Source organism: Stegostoma tigrinum, chromosome 22 (genome assembly GCF_030684315.1).
Source record: "Stegostoma tigrinum isolate sSteTig4 chromosome 22, sSteTig4.hap1, whole genome shotgun sequence".
In the NCBI taxonomy this organism is placed as follows: domain Eukaryota; kingdom Metazoa; phylum Chordata; class Chondrichthyes; order Orectolobiformes; family Stegostomatidae; genus Stegostoma; species Stegostoma tigrinum.
The window spans coordinates 52,600,892-52,617,427 of NC_081375.1; the positions used below are offsets into that span (position 1 = coordinate 52,600,892).

Below are 16,536 nucleotides of genomic sequence, written 5' to 3' on the forward strand. Positions count from 1 at the left end.
ATTTAGCATGGCCAATCCACCTAGCCTGCACATATTTGGACTGTGGGAGGAAACTGGAGCACCTGGAGGAAACCCACGCAAACACAGGGAGAACGTGCAAACTCCACACAGACAGTTACCTGAGGCTGGAATCGAACCCCGGTCCCTGGCGCTGTGAGGCTGCAGTGCTAACCACTGAGCCACCGTGCCTCCCTGTTAGCTTGCACATTCTCTATTCATGGTAACATTATTATTCATTACTTTTTAAAAATTATTTTTAAAATGTTATCCCTTCGCGGAATGTGAACATTGTTACATTTTCTTTTCCTTGACATGAACATATTGATCATATGCAAGAATTGGTGAAATAATGATATTTGTTCTTTATTTGAAGGTCAGATGAGATGCAGCTAGTGTTTGATTTTAAGACTTATAAAACTTCTCCACTTAATCTGTTTTATCTTGTAAATCTATAATAATAAATAAGGTGAGGGCATTTTTCCTTACATTTATACTGTGATGTTTCTTGATTGATGTTTAATATTAAGGATTGGCATTAAGTGATCCCAGGGTAGTGTTTTCGAGCAGTAAGACTGTGCTAAAACTGCATTTTTGAGCAAAGGGTGTTGTGTTTGTTTTTCATTTTCTAGGTCTGTAAATTGTTAAAAGGGTCAAAAGTGGCTTTTAGTAGGGTGATGTGCTCTTCCTGTCAGATTTGGGAGAGCAGGGAACATCCTAGAGACTGTTTCTGCAGGAAGGACATTTGATTGCTAATCTTATTGGATCATATGGACAGGTTGGAGCAGCAGTTAGAGGCAGTGAGAAATTTATGAGTGCAAGAGGCGGTGATGGATGGCAGTTTCAGAAAGGTGGGGACATGACAGATACAGTCAGGTAGATGGGTGACCTCCAGGAAAGGTAGGAGAGGGAGGCAGGTAGTGTGGCTATCACCATCTCAAACAAGTATGCTGTTTGGATACTGTAGACAGGGGTGGCCTCTTGGGGAGTATTATGGAAAATCAAATGGAACATACAAAGCAATAAGATAATTGACATAGGGCTACATAGAACAAATTAAGTAGAACAAATTAAGTATATATGAATAGAAGACAGTAAGAGTAGGTTAGTCAAGTCAAATCATGTCACGTAAAGGTAAACAGGCTGAGGGCCATAATGACATAACGTAATAGATTAGGTGGTATTAGATGGTACTGCATTAGGTGGCACTAGGTGTACTGGAACAATGGGAGCACAGTGCGATTAGGATAGTGCCACCATGTGATATGTAATCAAATATTGAAGGCCATGTTAACACTCATTAGGTGCGGAGTGGGAGACCATTGCGGCAGAAAATAATCACAGTCTAATAAGTTGAGAAATAATTGTAGCAGAGATGATTAAGCAGACGAATAGCTTGGAGAGATAACGCCAATTAACACAATTGGTTATGCTGACAACCTGAGAAAGAGCATGATAACTGAAAAGGTATAAAAGATAAAAAGCCCCGAGGATCAGGGGTGATCGGAAAACCACTTTCTGATTGTCACAGCCTTTGTTTGCAAATAAAGGTTTACTTTCTTGAAAAACTCTCTACATCTCCTGGTCATTCTCCACGATATTATAGCACTGACAGCCCAGTTTCTGGTACCATGATTGGATCTCCTGTAATGAGGGGTATGTCAGGTTCCAAGCAATCGATTGTAATAAGGGATTTTCTAGTCTGGGTCAAAAGCAGATGTTTCTGCAGCCTCAGCAAGATATCAGAATGGTGTATCGCCTTCCTGGTGCCAGGGACAAAGATGTCTTGGAGAGGGCGCAGAATGTTCTGAAAGGGGGGAGCGACCAGCAGAAGGTCACTGTATATGTTGGTAACCAATAACATCGGTAGGGAAAGGATTGGGATTCTGCAGAGAGAAAAAGGGACTTAGACAGGAGGTTGAAAAGTAGGTCTTTGAGGGTAATCTCTTCTGGATTACCCCTGGTGCCATGTGCTAGTGATGGTAGGAATAGAAAAATAGAGCAGATGACACCTCAGGAAGGACATACTAGCCCTGGAGCGTGTCCAGCAGAGATTCACACGGATGATCCCTGGAATGTTAGGTTTAGCGTATGATGAACGGCTAAGGATCCTGGGATTATATTCATTAGAGTTTAGAAGGTTGAGGGGAGATCTAATAGAAACTTACAAGATAACGTATGGCTTAGAAGGGGTGGATGCTGGGAAGTTGTTTCCGTTAGGCGGGGAGACTAGGACCCGTGGGCACAACCTTAAAATTAGAGGGGATAAATTTAAAACTGAAATGAGACGACATTTCTTCAGACAGAGAGTGGTGGGCTTGTGGAATTCATTGCCATGGAGTGCAGTGGAGGCCAGGACGTTGGATGCCTTCAAGGCAGAGATCGACAAATTCTTGATCTCACAGGGAAGTGGAGTTGAAATGTCCATCAGCCATGATTTAAATGGCAGAGTGGACTTGATGGGCTGAATGGCCTTACTTCCACTCCTATGTCTTATGGTCTTATGGAAAGTGTGGCTGAGGAGCTGGTGCAGGGGAGAAGGATATGCATTTTTGGGTCATTGGAAACTCTTCTGGGGTAGAAGTGATCTGCATAAGAAGGATGGATTGCACCTGAAATGGAAAGGGACTAATATACTGGCAGAGAAATTTGCTAGATCTACTTGGGAGGCTTTAAGTAAGTAAGGGGGCAGGGGAGGTGTTTGGGAACCAAAGCAAAACAGTGAGGAAGGAGAAATGGCCGAGTCTGGTACAATAGATAAAGGGAGCAAGGCAAATAATCAAAGCAAACAAGAGCTTGGCAGAGAACAAGGTAGGACAGATAAATTAAACAGCATTTATTTCAATGTTAGAGGCCTGACAGGTAGAGCAGATGAACTCAGGGCATGATTGGGAACATGGGACTGGGATAGCATAGCAATTACAGAGATGTGGCTCAGGTATGGACACGAGTGACAGCTTAATGTTCCAGGGTATAGATGTTATAAGAAGGCTTGAAAGGTGGGGGGGTGTGGGGGTGGGGGGCAAGGGAGGAGGGTTGCGTAGTGATTGTAACAATGGACTAAATCAGTCCCTGGTGCAATCAGGGAGCCCGGGCTGACAGATATAAACAGGAGTGTCAGAGGTCTTGCTCACTCTGAGTGCTGGCTCTGAAGGGGCTGGGTCGGTATCAGATACCATGCACAGGGGATGGGATACCAGCCTCTGTGTAGTTATTGCAGTAGTGATGAGAGAAAAGCACGCTCCTGAAGAAATTCGCTAACAACAGCTCTCTTTGAGTTGGAGTGAGTATTTCTAACAGCTTGCTGTTACTTGGAAAGCTTGACTCATTTGATCCTGCTGCCAAAGACTGGGCCCAGTTTATGGAAATAATGTGTTATTATTTCTGACACTGGGGCTGACAAAAAGCAACAAGTAATTTTCCTGACAGTTGTGGACCCACAACCTCTTCAGTTATTTAAAACCTAACATTTCCAGAGGCACCAGATACCAAAGCTTTTAGTTAAGGAATATTATGACCCGAAGCCTCCTCTAATTCTGAGACTCCACAGTTATCTTTGGCAATTCATGAACCAGCGGAATCTATATTGTGATTTTTTTTTACTAGGTTAGACTTCTGGCAGAGGCATGTGAACTTGGTTTAACTCTTAGTGAGGTGCTGAGAGTGTGGTATGTGGGATTGTTGATGTAACCATGCAAAAGCCCCTATTAGCTGAACCCAAACTTCAACTAGGCACCAGGACTGGCTTTGTCATTGAAAAACGCAGCAAGTGGAGCACACAAGCAGCAGTGTACTTGGATGGATGTGGGCACCCTCACCAGTCTGACTGAGCTTATGGAACACCATTTAAATGATGTCCTCACTTGGGACATATCCTGAGCAGAAGGACTCCAGGTCAGCCCACAGCAAAACCCAAAACTAAGCCAAGCCTCAGCCAAATAGTTAAAATTTTCTTCAGAATCTAAGCCAGCAGCCATTGTAGTTGCTGCCAGTATGTGGGACTCGAGACAGCAAAAGGGTCCCACTAGACTTAAATGAGGAAGAGAACTCACAGGCTGGTATCCAGGAGAGAGCACACACTGTAAAGTCCACCCCCAGCTGGATTGGAACAGTTAAATTGCAGAGCAACATTCAAATCAGAACCAATCAAAATGAATGCCTGGTTAAATGGTCATCTGTATCTCATGGAGGTCGATACTAATGCAGCTGTATGAGTGATTACAGAACCAGATTCATTCTGGATTCCAAACCTTAAATTTGCACAAGGCCTTGACTAGACTGGGAGCCTACACCAGGGAACCTTTACAGATTGAGGGTACAACTTTGGTTCTGATCTCTTATGAGAAGCCGCTGGTTTAGTCCCACTGATTGTAGTGAAAGGCTCAGGCCCAAGCTCGATGGGGCAAAATTAGGTGAGAAAGATTCACCTTGACTGGCACAACATTTTTCCATCAGAAAATGGCTGCCTGAGTGATGTCCTAATTAAGTACCTTACGGCTTTTCAGAAAGGTCCAGGGACTATTAAAGGAGCTATCAAGGACTGGTTGGCCTGAGTTATCAGGAGAGATTGTCCAGGGTAGGACTTTATTCCTGGGAATGTGGGAAAATGAGGGGTGACCTTATTGAGGTGTATAAACTTATCAGGGGCATGGATAGGATGAATGCATAGTCTTTTTCCCAGGCTTGAGGAATTGAAAACTACAGGGAGTAGGTTTAAGATGAGAGGGAAAGATTTAATAAGGACCTGAGGGGCAGCCTCTTCACACAGAGAGTGATGTGTATGTGGGATGGGCTGCCAGACAAAGTGGTTGAGGCAGGTACAACAGCAACATATGAAAAACATTTGGATAGGTACATGGATGGGAAGGGTTTACAAGGATATGGACCAAATGCAGGCAATTGGGACAAGATGATTCGTCACTGTGATCAGCACAGACCAGCTTGAGTCGAATGGCCTGTATTACCTTATGACTCTATGAACCAAGGCCACCTTGTATGTTGACCAGGAAGCAATTCCATGATTCTGCAAGGCCCACCCAGTGCCAATTTCCTTCCAGTCAAAAGTTGAGGCAGAAATCAAGAGGCTGCAAACTGCAGGAACCATCAGACTGGTCCAGTGTATGGGCTGGGCAGCACCGGTGGTACAGACTGTGAAGCCCAGTGGATGAGTTTGCCCTTGTGGGGATTTTAAACAAACAGTAAATTGTTGGGACAAATACCCAATCCCTTGCAAAGAGGATTTGCACGCTGGCTGGGGGGAGGGGGAGCTTTCCTTCACAAAGGTGGCCAAGTGCCATGTAGTATTGGCAACTGGGGCTAGATGAGGATTCCCAGATGCTTGCTACAATTAATACCCATGAGGGTTTGTGCTAATATATGAGGCTGTCATTTGGGGTAACGTCAGCCTGCACTACTTTTCAGTGGATGATGGAGAACATTTTACGAGGTCTACCGCAGGTCACCATTTATTTAGATAACGTGCGGACAATAGGGAAGACGGATAAGGAGCACTTAGAGAAGGTGGACATAGTCCTTAGACATTTCTCCCAGGTGGGTGTACACCTTAGAAGGGAAAATGTGTTTTCCAGGGACCTCAAGTGACCTACTTGAGTTACAGAGTTGACAAGACCAGATTCCACCCATTGGAAGAGGGAGATCAAAGGTACCCCAGCTCCCATGTCTTTACTGGAGCTTAGGTCTTTCCTTGGGCTGGTGAACTATGACAGGAAGTTCATACATAATCCATCCTGGCATCTTTGCACCAACTCTTAAAGGGTCAACCTTGTAAATAGTCACGTAGCCAAGCCATAGCTCTCAGGGAAGTGAAGAAGCAGCTATCCCCCTCTAAGGTATTGGACACTGTGATCCCAGATGAGATCTGGTATTGACATGATCCCTGTATGGCATCAGGGTAGTATTAGCTCATAGGTGACCCAATGGAGAGGTACACCCAATAGTGTATGCATCCAGGTCTCTGGCCAATGCAGAGTGTAAATATGCCCAGGTAGAGAAGGAAGGTTCATCAGTCATATTTGGAGTCAGGAAGTACCACCAAAACCTTGACAGATGTAAATCTGTAATAATAATGCAAAATAAACCCTTCGCTAGGCCTATTTAAAGAGGACCAGGCAGCGCCACCCACAGCTGTGGGATACAGTGGAATACAGCGGTGGTCTATAATACTCAGTGCATATAATTACAGGTTGGAACACCATCCGGGAGGCCAAGTGGTGAATGTGGATGGATTGAGCTGCCTCCCGCTGGCAGATACACCATCTGTGGTACTGCCACTGGAAGAGACCCTCATGGCTTTAAATTTCCTGGGCAGACTTCCAGCCACAGCTGACATTGGACACTGAAAGATCCCGGTCCTGGCCAAGCTGAAACAGCTGGTGGTAATGGGAGAAACCAAAGGGAAATCACAACCAGCACTGAAACCTTTTTGGACCTGGAGAGAGCAGCTCACAGGAGAGGACGACGTGTTATTCCGGGGAACAAGGGTGATCGTCCTGAGTAAAGGTCACCGCCAGATACTAGCTGATGTCTACTAGGGTCATCCAGGGATTTTCAAAGTGAAGATATCGATGAGACGTTGTGTCTAGTTGCCAGGATAGGACACAGAAATAGCAGTTAGTGGGGCAGTGCCCAGAGTTCCAACAAGGACAAAAATTACCACCAGCAGCTCCCCGACTTTCACAAGAATAGCTGGGTAAACCTTGGTCTCTATTACATGTCGACTATGCAGGGCTTTCCATGGGCTCAATGTTCTTAGTGACTATGGACATCCACTCAAAGTGGCTGGCCATGCATAGAGTTCATTTGTCAAACTCAGGGACGCCTGTACAAAAACCATGCACATCTTTTACAATAGAGTCCTGGAAATGTTTGTCACAGATAATGGGCCATCATTTACCAGCAGGGAATTTGAGTATCTCCTATAGTTGAACAACATACAGCATATAAGGACAGCTCTATACCATCCATTGTCCAAAGGTCTGGCAGAAAGAGCAGTCCAAACTCGGAAGGCAGGCTTAAAGATACAACCTTCAGCTTCACCCAGTACCAAACTGTCCCGGTCCTATTGGATTATAGGACCACCCCTCATGCAACCACAGGGATAGCTCCAGCAGAGCGGTTTATGGGGAGGAGATTCACTGCCGGGTTAAACCTGATCTTCTTCAACCTGGGTAGGGGCAAGGGTGAAACTGGATCAGGGACATCAATGCTGGTTATGAGACTCACTAAGTTAGAGAGAGAGTTTGTGACGGGGAACAAAGTTTGGTCTCAAACCACAGGAACAGCACTGCATGGGTAGGAGGCATGGTCCATGCGAGGTCAGGTCCAGTGATGTTTAAAGTTTGGGTTTGTGCAACAATCCTGAGCAAGCACGTGAACCGTACGGAAGCTGGAAACTCGCAAACAGCGTGGGAACAAAATGTGCCCAGCTCCTAAACTACAGTCCCGACCGTTCCAAAACCCGTAGGTACCTGCTCTCCATCAAGTTTTGATGCTACCTCGGAATAAGAGGCGGACACAGTAGATGTTTCTGCCTCGATGCCTTTGCTGCCTGAAGAGGAGAGTGAATTCCTCCCCCGAGGTGCTCTGGGCCCAAGAAGTGAGCTACTTACATTACACCAGGCCCGTATCAGAGGCAGAGTCTGAGGAACCTGACCAGGGGCTGAAACATCCCCCAGAGGAAGAGCTACAAAAAAAAAGAGGAACTAGCCTCTGTCCTTGGACTCCGAGGGGGAGAGATGTAGTGACTACAGGACCTCATAGAATATGAGTTCCCTGATTGGGTGAATTAACCTACTCCAAACAGGGAGTCCTGGCTGACAGATATAAACAGGAGTGTCAGAGGTTCTGTTCACTCTGAGAGTGGGATCTGAGGGAGCTGGGTCAGAGTCAAGAACTCTCCCTGTGTAAATAAAGGGTGACTTGGTGATAAGATACTGGCCTCTGTGGAGTTATTTCAGGGAGTTGTGTTTTTGATCAGGGACAACATTACAGCTGCATTTAGGAAGGATATTCCTGGGAGATCATGCAATGAAGTTATATGGGTGGAACCAAAATATGAGAAAGGGATGATTACCTCGCTGGGATCATATTACAGTACCCCACCCCCGCAGTAGTCAGTGGAAAATTGAAAAACAAATATATAAGGAGTTTTGTGAGAATAATGAGGTTGTAATGATTGGGGACTTTAATTTTCCAAACAGACTGCCATAGTGTTAAGGGATTGGATGGAGAGGAATTTGTTAAGTGTGTGCAAGAAAGTTTTCTGAGTCAATATGTGGATGTACCTACTGGAGAAGGAGCAAAACTTGACCTACTCTTGGGGAAAAAGGCAGGGCAGGTGACTGAGGTGTCAGTGGGGGTGCGCTATGGGGCCAGTGATCATATTTCTATTGGTTTTAATACAGTGATGGAAAAGGATAGACCAGATCAAAAAGTTAAAGTTCTAAATTGGAGTAAGACCAAAGCGTTTCAAAAGTTGATTGGGGTGGTGGGGGGGATAGTTGTTTGCAGGTAAAGGGACAGTTGGGAAGTGGGAGGCTTTTAAGAATGGGATAACAAGAGTTCAGAGACAGAATGTTCCTGTTAGGGTGAAGGGCAAGGCTGAGAGGTGTAGGGAATGCTGGATGACCTGAGAAATTGAGGCTCTGATCAAGAAAAAGGAGGCATTTGTCGGCTATAGACAGCAGGGATTGAGTGAATCCCGAGAAGAGTATAAGTAGGAGTATACTTAAGAAGGAATTCAGGAGGGCATTAGGGTTAAAGAGATTCCAATGAGATTCTACAAATACATTAAGGACAAAAGAGTTACTAGGGAGAATAGGGCAACTTAAAGATCATTATGTCTGTGTGTGTGTGTGTGTGTGTGTGTGTGTCTGTGTCTGTGTCTGTGTGTGTATGTAATGACAGGAGATAAGTGAGATACTAAACAAATATTTTGCCTCAGTATTTACTGAGGAGACAGACATGGAGGATAGGGAACTTGGGGGAGTCTTGAGAGGAGTTCATCTGTCAGAAGAGGAGGTGCTGGAGTTCTTAAAATGCATAAAGGTAGATAAATCCCCAGCACCTGATCAGGTACAATGGGATCTTGATCAGATGGGCCAATGGGCCAGGGAGTGGCAGATGGAATTTCATTTAGATAAATGTGAGGTGCCGCATTTTGGGAAGGCAAATCAGGGCATGTCTTACACAGTTAATGGTGGGGTTCTGGGGAGTGTTGCTGGACAAAGAAGTCTAAGGGTGTGGTTGCATAGTTCCCTGAAAGTGGGGTCAGAAGTAGACTGAAGAAGGCATTTGGTATGCTTGCCTTTATTGGTCAGTGCATTGAGTATAGGAGTTGGGAGGTCATAATGCAGCTGTACAAGACATTCGTGAGGACACTTTGTGTTCACTTCTGGTCTTCCTTCTATAGGAAGGATGTTGTTAACTTGAGAAAGCGCAGAAAAGATTTTCAAGGATGTTGCAGGATTGGAGGGTTTGAACTACAGGGAGAGGCTGGGGCTATTTTCCCTGGAACGTCAGAGACCGAGGGGTAACTTTATAGAGATTTATGAGGGGTGTGGATAGGATGAATAGCCAAGGTCTTTTCCCCAGGGCAGGGAGTACAAAACTAGAGGGCACAGGTTTAAGGTGGGGGGGAAAGATTTAAAAGGGGCCTGAGGGGTAACGTTTTCACACAGAGGGCAGTGCATGTATGGAACAAGCTGTCAGAGAGGCTGGTACAATTACAGCATTTAAAAGGTATCTGGATGGATATATGAAAAGGAAGGATGTAGAGGAATATGGGCCAAATGCTGGGTCAGATGAGGATGTCTGGTTAGCGTGGATGAGTTGGACCAAAGGATCTGTTTCTGTTGCTGTATGACTCTGACTATCTCCAGCATCTGCTACATTTTGCTTTGATATATAAATGATGGATCTTGTCAACAGTGTAAGTGAGGATGTTAGATGCATTACAGTCCCCTTGTTTTTGAGGTTATAGGCTGCCTTCTAACGTTAGGGAGCAGAGAAGTGGTAGGGGGTTCATGTGTCCCAAACTGTGTCCCTAAAATGAGGCACTTCCCATTTACAGGCAACATTGTCACATGGAGCCAGGAATCTGACTAAATGCTGGTTCACACACTAACATGGCTTAAACGCTGCAACTGTTACAGTAAGCAAACTGAAGGGCAAATCTCTGGTTAATTATCAACATGAGCCACATTAACAGCCTGGGGTGTTACTGAAGAGTAAAGATTGTTCAATTTAAGTGTTAGGCTGACCTTTGTCATGTCTGAATGCTCCACCTGATCCTTTTTTCTCCCCAGATTTCCATTCCCCTCCCCATCTGTTTCAAACTAGCTGACAAAACTTAGAGTCTTGATTGTCACCTGACTCTGGGATAGTTGAGGTGTGGTGTTATTGCAACCAGATCTATCTGTTTATTCTACATATAAAATCACTGAGCCCCTTCAGTTACATACAGTCTGTAAGCCACTCTTGGGTATTTGTTAAGCTCTATACAAACACACAGTACCGCTAGTTTAGCTAATAGTCTATAGCCCACCCTCAGGTATTTGTTACTCTATATAATCCATTCGATATCCTTTATTCGATTCCAGTCTGTTACTCACTATTGGGTATCTATTACTCCCAATATAAACCATCCAAACCCCTTGATCACATTCTAGTCTGTAATCACTCCCGGGTGTCTTTTATTCTATATATAAACCCCTGTAGCCTGAGCATCTACTGCTCAGTATAAACTGGTAGCAGCCCAGTTCATTCCAGTGCCTGTTAAAGTTGAAAAAAAATGTAGTATAGAATGACAAGGATAAAGCCAGAGTTTTCGGGAGCTGTGGAGTCTAGAGATCTGTTTCCAGGCTTGAGTCTGTTGAGGAATCGTTTGAAAGCATGTGGATTTAAACGGGATGCCAGTCAGTATAACCACGAAAACAAAGAGCCTTTTTAAATGGAAAATAAATCACACATGCTTGAAATTTGGAATCAAAACCACAGGGGCTGGAAATACACAGTCAGTCAGCAAATGATAAAAAAGGGCAAAAAAAACTCAGCTGGGGATACTTTGGGTATAATTCACCCAGTTTGCTTTTAACAACAAACAGATTTGTGTCAGAATGCTTTCTCAATGCAGTTTAACTCCTTCACATGCAACGAGAATAGGTGGCACATTGAAAGTATCAAAAAGAATGATTTCGACTCAGTAAACAACTGTTACCCTGCCTTCTCTCTTTCAAGTCAGTGCCTGCCAGGTCGCATGTTTGTATTTTTTGTTTGGAAACAATGTTTGCCTTACCTTCAGTTCGCTCACTTGTTCTTCCACAGACACAGTCTCATGTTGCCTGTGTTCATTGATGGCACACAGACAGCAGACACATTTCTGATCGGTCCTGCAGAATACCTCCAGGGGTTTCCGATGGGTGGGACATTTCCTCCTCTCGATGTCCCTGACCGGATCGATGAGTCGGTGATCGCTGAAGACCGGGTTGCTGCTATGGGGTTGTAGGTGCACCTCGCAGTATGAAGCCATGCAGACCACACATGACTTAACAGCCTTTAGCTTCTCATCAGTGCAGAAGTCACACAGCACACCCTGGGAGTCCACAGCCTCCTTTGAGGCCCACGCTGGGTCAGGATGAGAGAAGTCTTCCACTATCTCACACAGGATGGTGTTCTTGGAGAGGGGGGGCCTGGAGCTGAATGTTTCCCGGCACTGAGGGCACCTGAAAGTCTCTGACCCCCCTTCCTGATGCCAGCATCTTCCGATGCACTCCATGCAGAAGTTGTGCCCGCAGGGAATGGTAGCAGGGGACTTCAGGAGATCCAGGCAGATCGCGCAGGCTAACTTGGCTTCAGAGATGGAGACTTTCGACATCGCCATTCCTCAGGGAATGATCGAGAGAGAGAAAACCCAACCCTCACCAAGTCCGGGCAAGCAGAGAACTGAAAGACAAACTTGGAATCAGTCCTGAAAGTTCAGTTAATGATTCACAAAGATATATCTCCAAGCAAATACACTGGATATAGTGAATAACTCGAGATTTCTCAACGCCTATGTAACTCCCCTTTTATTTATCTGCTTTAAACCTTATTTCTAAAAAGAATTTAAAAACTCCTCATTTCATAGGAACTCCACCCATACTTAAAATCCAGTTTCACAAGCCAGCTACCAACATTCCTGTAGGTTTTTATTGGAATGACATCTGTGTCTGCCTGTTAGCCGTACAGTAACAGCTTAAAGGGGCATTGATTTCATCTCCTGTTTTCTGAGCTTCAACAATCTAACAGCCCCACAGAATTCCACCACCTTCAAGAAAGATACCATACACTTATGACAGAAAGGCAATGAGAACAAACCCTCTCTCTTAATGATGTTAGGGCACAGTTCATAATATCAAAGGATTTGCAGCTGCGAATGTGATCCTGATTTTAAAATAACTTTCCACATAGTAATTTTCACAAACAGTGGCTATGTCGAAGTGCTTAATCGCTAATGAAAGATTTTTGAACTATACTCAGTCACTGCTGTAATACAGAAAAAAATGCCACGAATCAGCCCATAGCAAGTTCCCCCAAAGGGCAATATCGTACCAATATGTATTTATTACGGAGATAATAGGAACTTCAGATGCTGGATTCTCTGAGATAACAGGGTGTAGAGCTGGATGAACACAGCAGGCCAAGCAGCATCAGTGGAGCTGGAAAGCTGACGTTTCGGGGCTAGACCCTTCTTCAGGGTCTAGGCCCGAAACGTCAGCCTTCCTGCTCCTCTGATGCTGCTTGGCCTGCTGTGTTCATCCAGCTCCACACCTTGTTATCTCAGAGAATCCAGCGTCGGCAGTTCCGACTATTTCTGAGGGTAACTGCCTTGTTGTTTGAAACACTGCCTTGGGATCTTTTCCCAAAATGATGGGTCCTCGGTTCAGCTGAAAGGCAGCACATCCAACAGTGCAGCTGTCCCACAGAAAGAGAGCTAGAACAAGTCCAGAGCATGATAAACAGATTGGTTTAATATTGCTGTTAGGAATGACAATGGGATCAATACAGTGTGGAGCTGGAGGAACACAGCAGGTCAGGCAGGATCAGAGGAGCGGGAGAGTTGATGTTTCGGGCCTGGACTCTTGATAATCCAATGATAATAGGATGTTTACACAAAGATGTAATAAATTAATAATTATTGAAGGGAAATATTGGCCTTTCTCTGTTTATGTATCACTGCAATGCTATTCCAGTCAAGCTAAGGAAGAATAAAATTAACCACTAGCAGCTCCCATAAGTCATTGGAGCATTTATCCAAGTTCTGGTCCCGGGCATATTGACGCAGTTACGCTGATGGTAAATTTACTGAAATGTGGACGAGGCTGAAATGTTTAAACATTTCCGTTGTCACATTGCTGCTAATGATTGGAATAAGGAAGATGGTGTTTTCACTAATGAGAGGGAACTAGGGTCAGGCTTATGTTGCAAAAGTGCAATTGTGAACCAGGAAAAGTAAAGAAAGGAAGAAGATAGGTGCAGGGGGAGGAAGAGAAGGCATTCATTCATTCAATCTGATGCCAACTAACAATTGAAACATGGATAAAAATGCTGTTTTTATTTCAGACCTCCACAATCCACAGAATTTTGCTTTCATCCAAACTGCGACCTTACAAACTTCAGCTCTATTGGATGCAGTACCTTGCTGGGCCACCAGGGAAGCTGTCAGAAATAATACCCAGTGGTTTTAAAGTATCCAAACCATATCCTCACACTAACTTCACCTTTCATTCCGAGGTTGGTTAGTGACCGGTTAGGGAGGCTTGGTGGCTCAGTGGTTAGTGCTTCTGCCTCTGTGCGAACTTTGCACATTCTCCCCGTGTCTGTGTGGGTTTCCTGCGGGTGCTCCGGTTTCCTCCCACAGTCCAAAGATGTGCAGGGCAGGATAGAGTGGATTGGCCGTGGGAAATTTCCCCATAGTGCCCAGGGATGTGTAGTCTAGGTGGGTTAGCCATGGGAAGTGCAGGGATAAGGTGTGGTGGGTCAGGTTGGGATGGTCTTTGTTGGGTTGGTAATGAATTGATGGACTGAATAGCCTGTTTCCACACTGTGACTGGGCAGCTGGTTTCCACCACACTGAGAGATGACAACAGCACGAGGCCATGCCTGAGTTTGCCACGAAGGTCTCTCCTTCTCAACCCTGCCTCTCACCTCTGTGGCACAGTGATCTTCAGGTTAAACCACCACCAGCTGACCCTCCATAATGACAGAGCAGCCCTATCATTTGATAGGACTATAATGAGTTGAGCTTACTTCCCTCCCTTCACCGCTGCTTTAACGTTCTATTTCACAGGGGTTTGTTTTAGTCACATGTACTTTCCGCTTGAGGTCTATCAGAGCCAACTTGTGCCAAGGAGAGGTCACACATGGGTCATAATCCACTCCCCTTGCTCAGTAAACCTGATTGGAAGGTATTAATGGCCCGTGACTGTGCAGGTTTTCAATCTGCCAGCCAGCTGACACTGCCATTGGAGCTAAAGTTAAAACTCTGGCCATTCCCCTTGATTCTGCTGTTCCCCAGCCACTAACTCATCCCTCTCCTCAATGTTCGGAATCTGAACCAGACTGTTCAGAACCTCAGTGCCATATTTGATGTCCAAGGCGAGTTTACAACTATATATTCCTGACATCACTTCTCTAACATTTCCTGACTTTGTCCGTCTCGGATCACTCCCTGCTGAAACCCTCATTCACACTGCTGTTACTTTGAGACCTGACCATTCCAAGCACTTCTGAGTAATGTGCCATAATATTACAGTTTATCCAAAACCCTGTGTGCTTACTCACACCAACCCAACAATGAGGCTCTTTGCTAATTGCTATATGGTTCCTAATTAAGTAACTCCTCCATTTTAAAATTCTCTTCCTTGTTTTCAAACGTGTACTTTGACTCACCTATCCTTATCTCTGTCATCTATCCCATCCCTACAACCCTCCAAAATCTCTATCCACCTGAATATCATTGATGTTAGTTCTGCTGTCATTATTGGCCAAGCCTTCAGTTGACTGGGCCCTAAACTTGAAGATCTGCTTCCCCACCTCTACAAAACATTCATAAAATCTCTTCTTTTTAACCAAGCCTTTGGTTGTGATCCCCAACATCTCATTGTGGCGTGGTGTTAAAATAGTTTCTGTTATAACATTCCTCCTCTACCTCCTCCATGATCACTGCCCAAGCAGTCCCTGGGAGCTCACGGCCAGTGGTGCCACCTTTGAATTTGATTCATTGTTGTCACGTGTACAGTGAAAAGTTTTGTTTTGCAAGCAGTACAGGCAGATCATAACATACAAAGACATACAGATCATCAGCAGTTCGAACAGAGTGAGGCATGCAGAGTTACAGTTGTACAGGAGGGATATAAAGGCAAGGTCAACATTAGATTTGAAATTTGAGAGGTCAATTCAGTCTAATAACAGGAAGGAAAAAGCTGTTCTTGAACCTGTTGGTATGTGTGTTTTGTGTCTTCTGCCTGACGGAAGAGAGTATAACTGGGGTGGGAGGGCTCTTCGACAATGTTAGCTGCTTTTCTGCAATGACGAGAAGGGTAGATGGAGTCCGTGGCTGGGAGGTTGGCTTGTGTGATGGCCCGGGTTGTTTCAGTAACATCATGATGGCCCTAACTATTACAAAGTGAGTTTCCCAATGGTTCAGTAACTAATGACATCTCACAATTGTATTGTCATGCAGATTCAAAACTGGGACATTACAGAGACATAGACTTGCACCTGGACACAATCTGCCTTGGCATTCCGGTCACTGTACTGGTCACTGCGCTGAGCAGGGCTGGGCAATGTATAAGGGGCGGTGCAAATGGGGATCATATTGGAGCTGGACACTAGAGTGGAGTGGCTGTAGAATAGGGAGTTTGGCAGTGAGTTGGGCAGGACTGGAGTGGGGATTAGAGTGGGCAGAAGGAGTATGAATGTAAGTTTGCTGCAAGCCTGATGTAGCACACATGCCTTTAGTTCCAGATGCACATCCTGACAGCAACAGCACAAACTTCCTGTCCCAATGTGGTGATGGGAGATGCAGCTTTATAACACTCCTGTAAAGTGACTGGGGATCCTTGACCCCACTGGAGGTGCTGTATAATCATGAATTGTCGTTCCTGTGCTCCCTCGACCTGCATTCTCTCTGCGAATCATCTGCCTGATACCACTCTGAAAGGGGATCTGGGCCCTCACAGTTGGGAAAAGGCAGTGGCAACAGTCGAAGGCTTTGATTCTCGAGAATCTTCGTCAGATGTTGTCACAAAACAGTAAATCACTCTCCTGTCACAGGCCCTCCCTGCTTGGCCAAGCGGAGACAGAGAGAGGGGCAACTGAACTATCTGTGGCCTAAGCACGCAAGTCAGGCAGGAAAGGGTAATGCCATCCTGAGAACTGTTGTTGATTTAAGATTGCTCACACTTTGCAAAATTAGACACGCCAATGCAACATGTTCAGTGTAGGTGTGGTACAGAATTTGTGTGAGAGAGAGCGAGA

The 16,536-nt window shown here is 45.1% G+C and overlaps 1 protein-coding gene across 1 annotated transcript in view; it reads right to left on the minus strand.

Annotated features, from left to right (window-relative positions):
- Window positions 1-11,973, minus strand: part of LOC125463690 (tripartite motif-containing protein 16-like) — a 32,623-nt gene extending 20,650 nt beyond the window's left edge. The window contains exon 1 of the mRNA XM_048555267.2: window positions 11,312-11,973. Coding sequence (XP_048411224.2) covers window positions 11,312-11,896 — 585 coding nt within the window. The 5' untranslated portion in view covers window positions 11,897-11,973. The remainder of the gene's footprint in view (window positions 1-11,311) is intronic.
- Window positions 11,974-16,536: the final 4,563 nt, after the last annotated feature.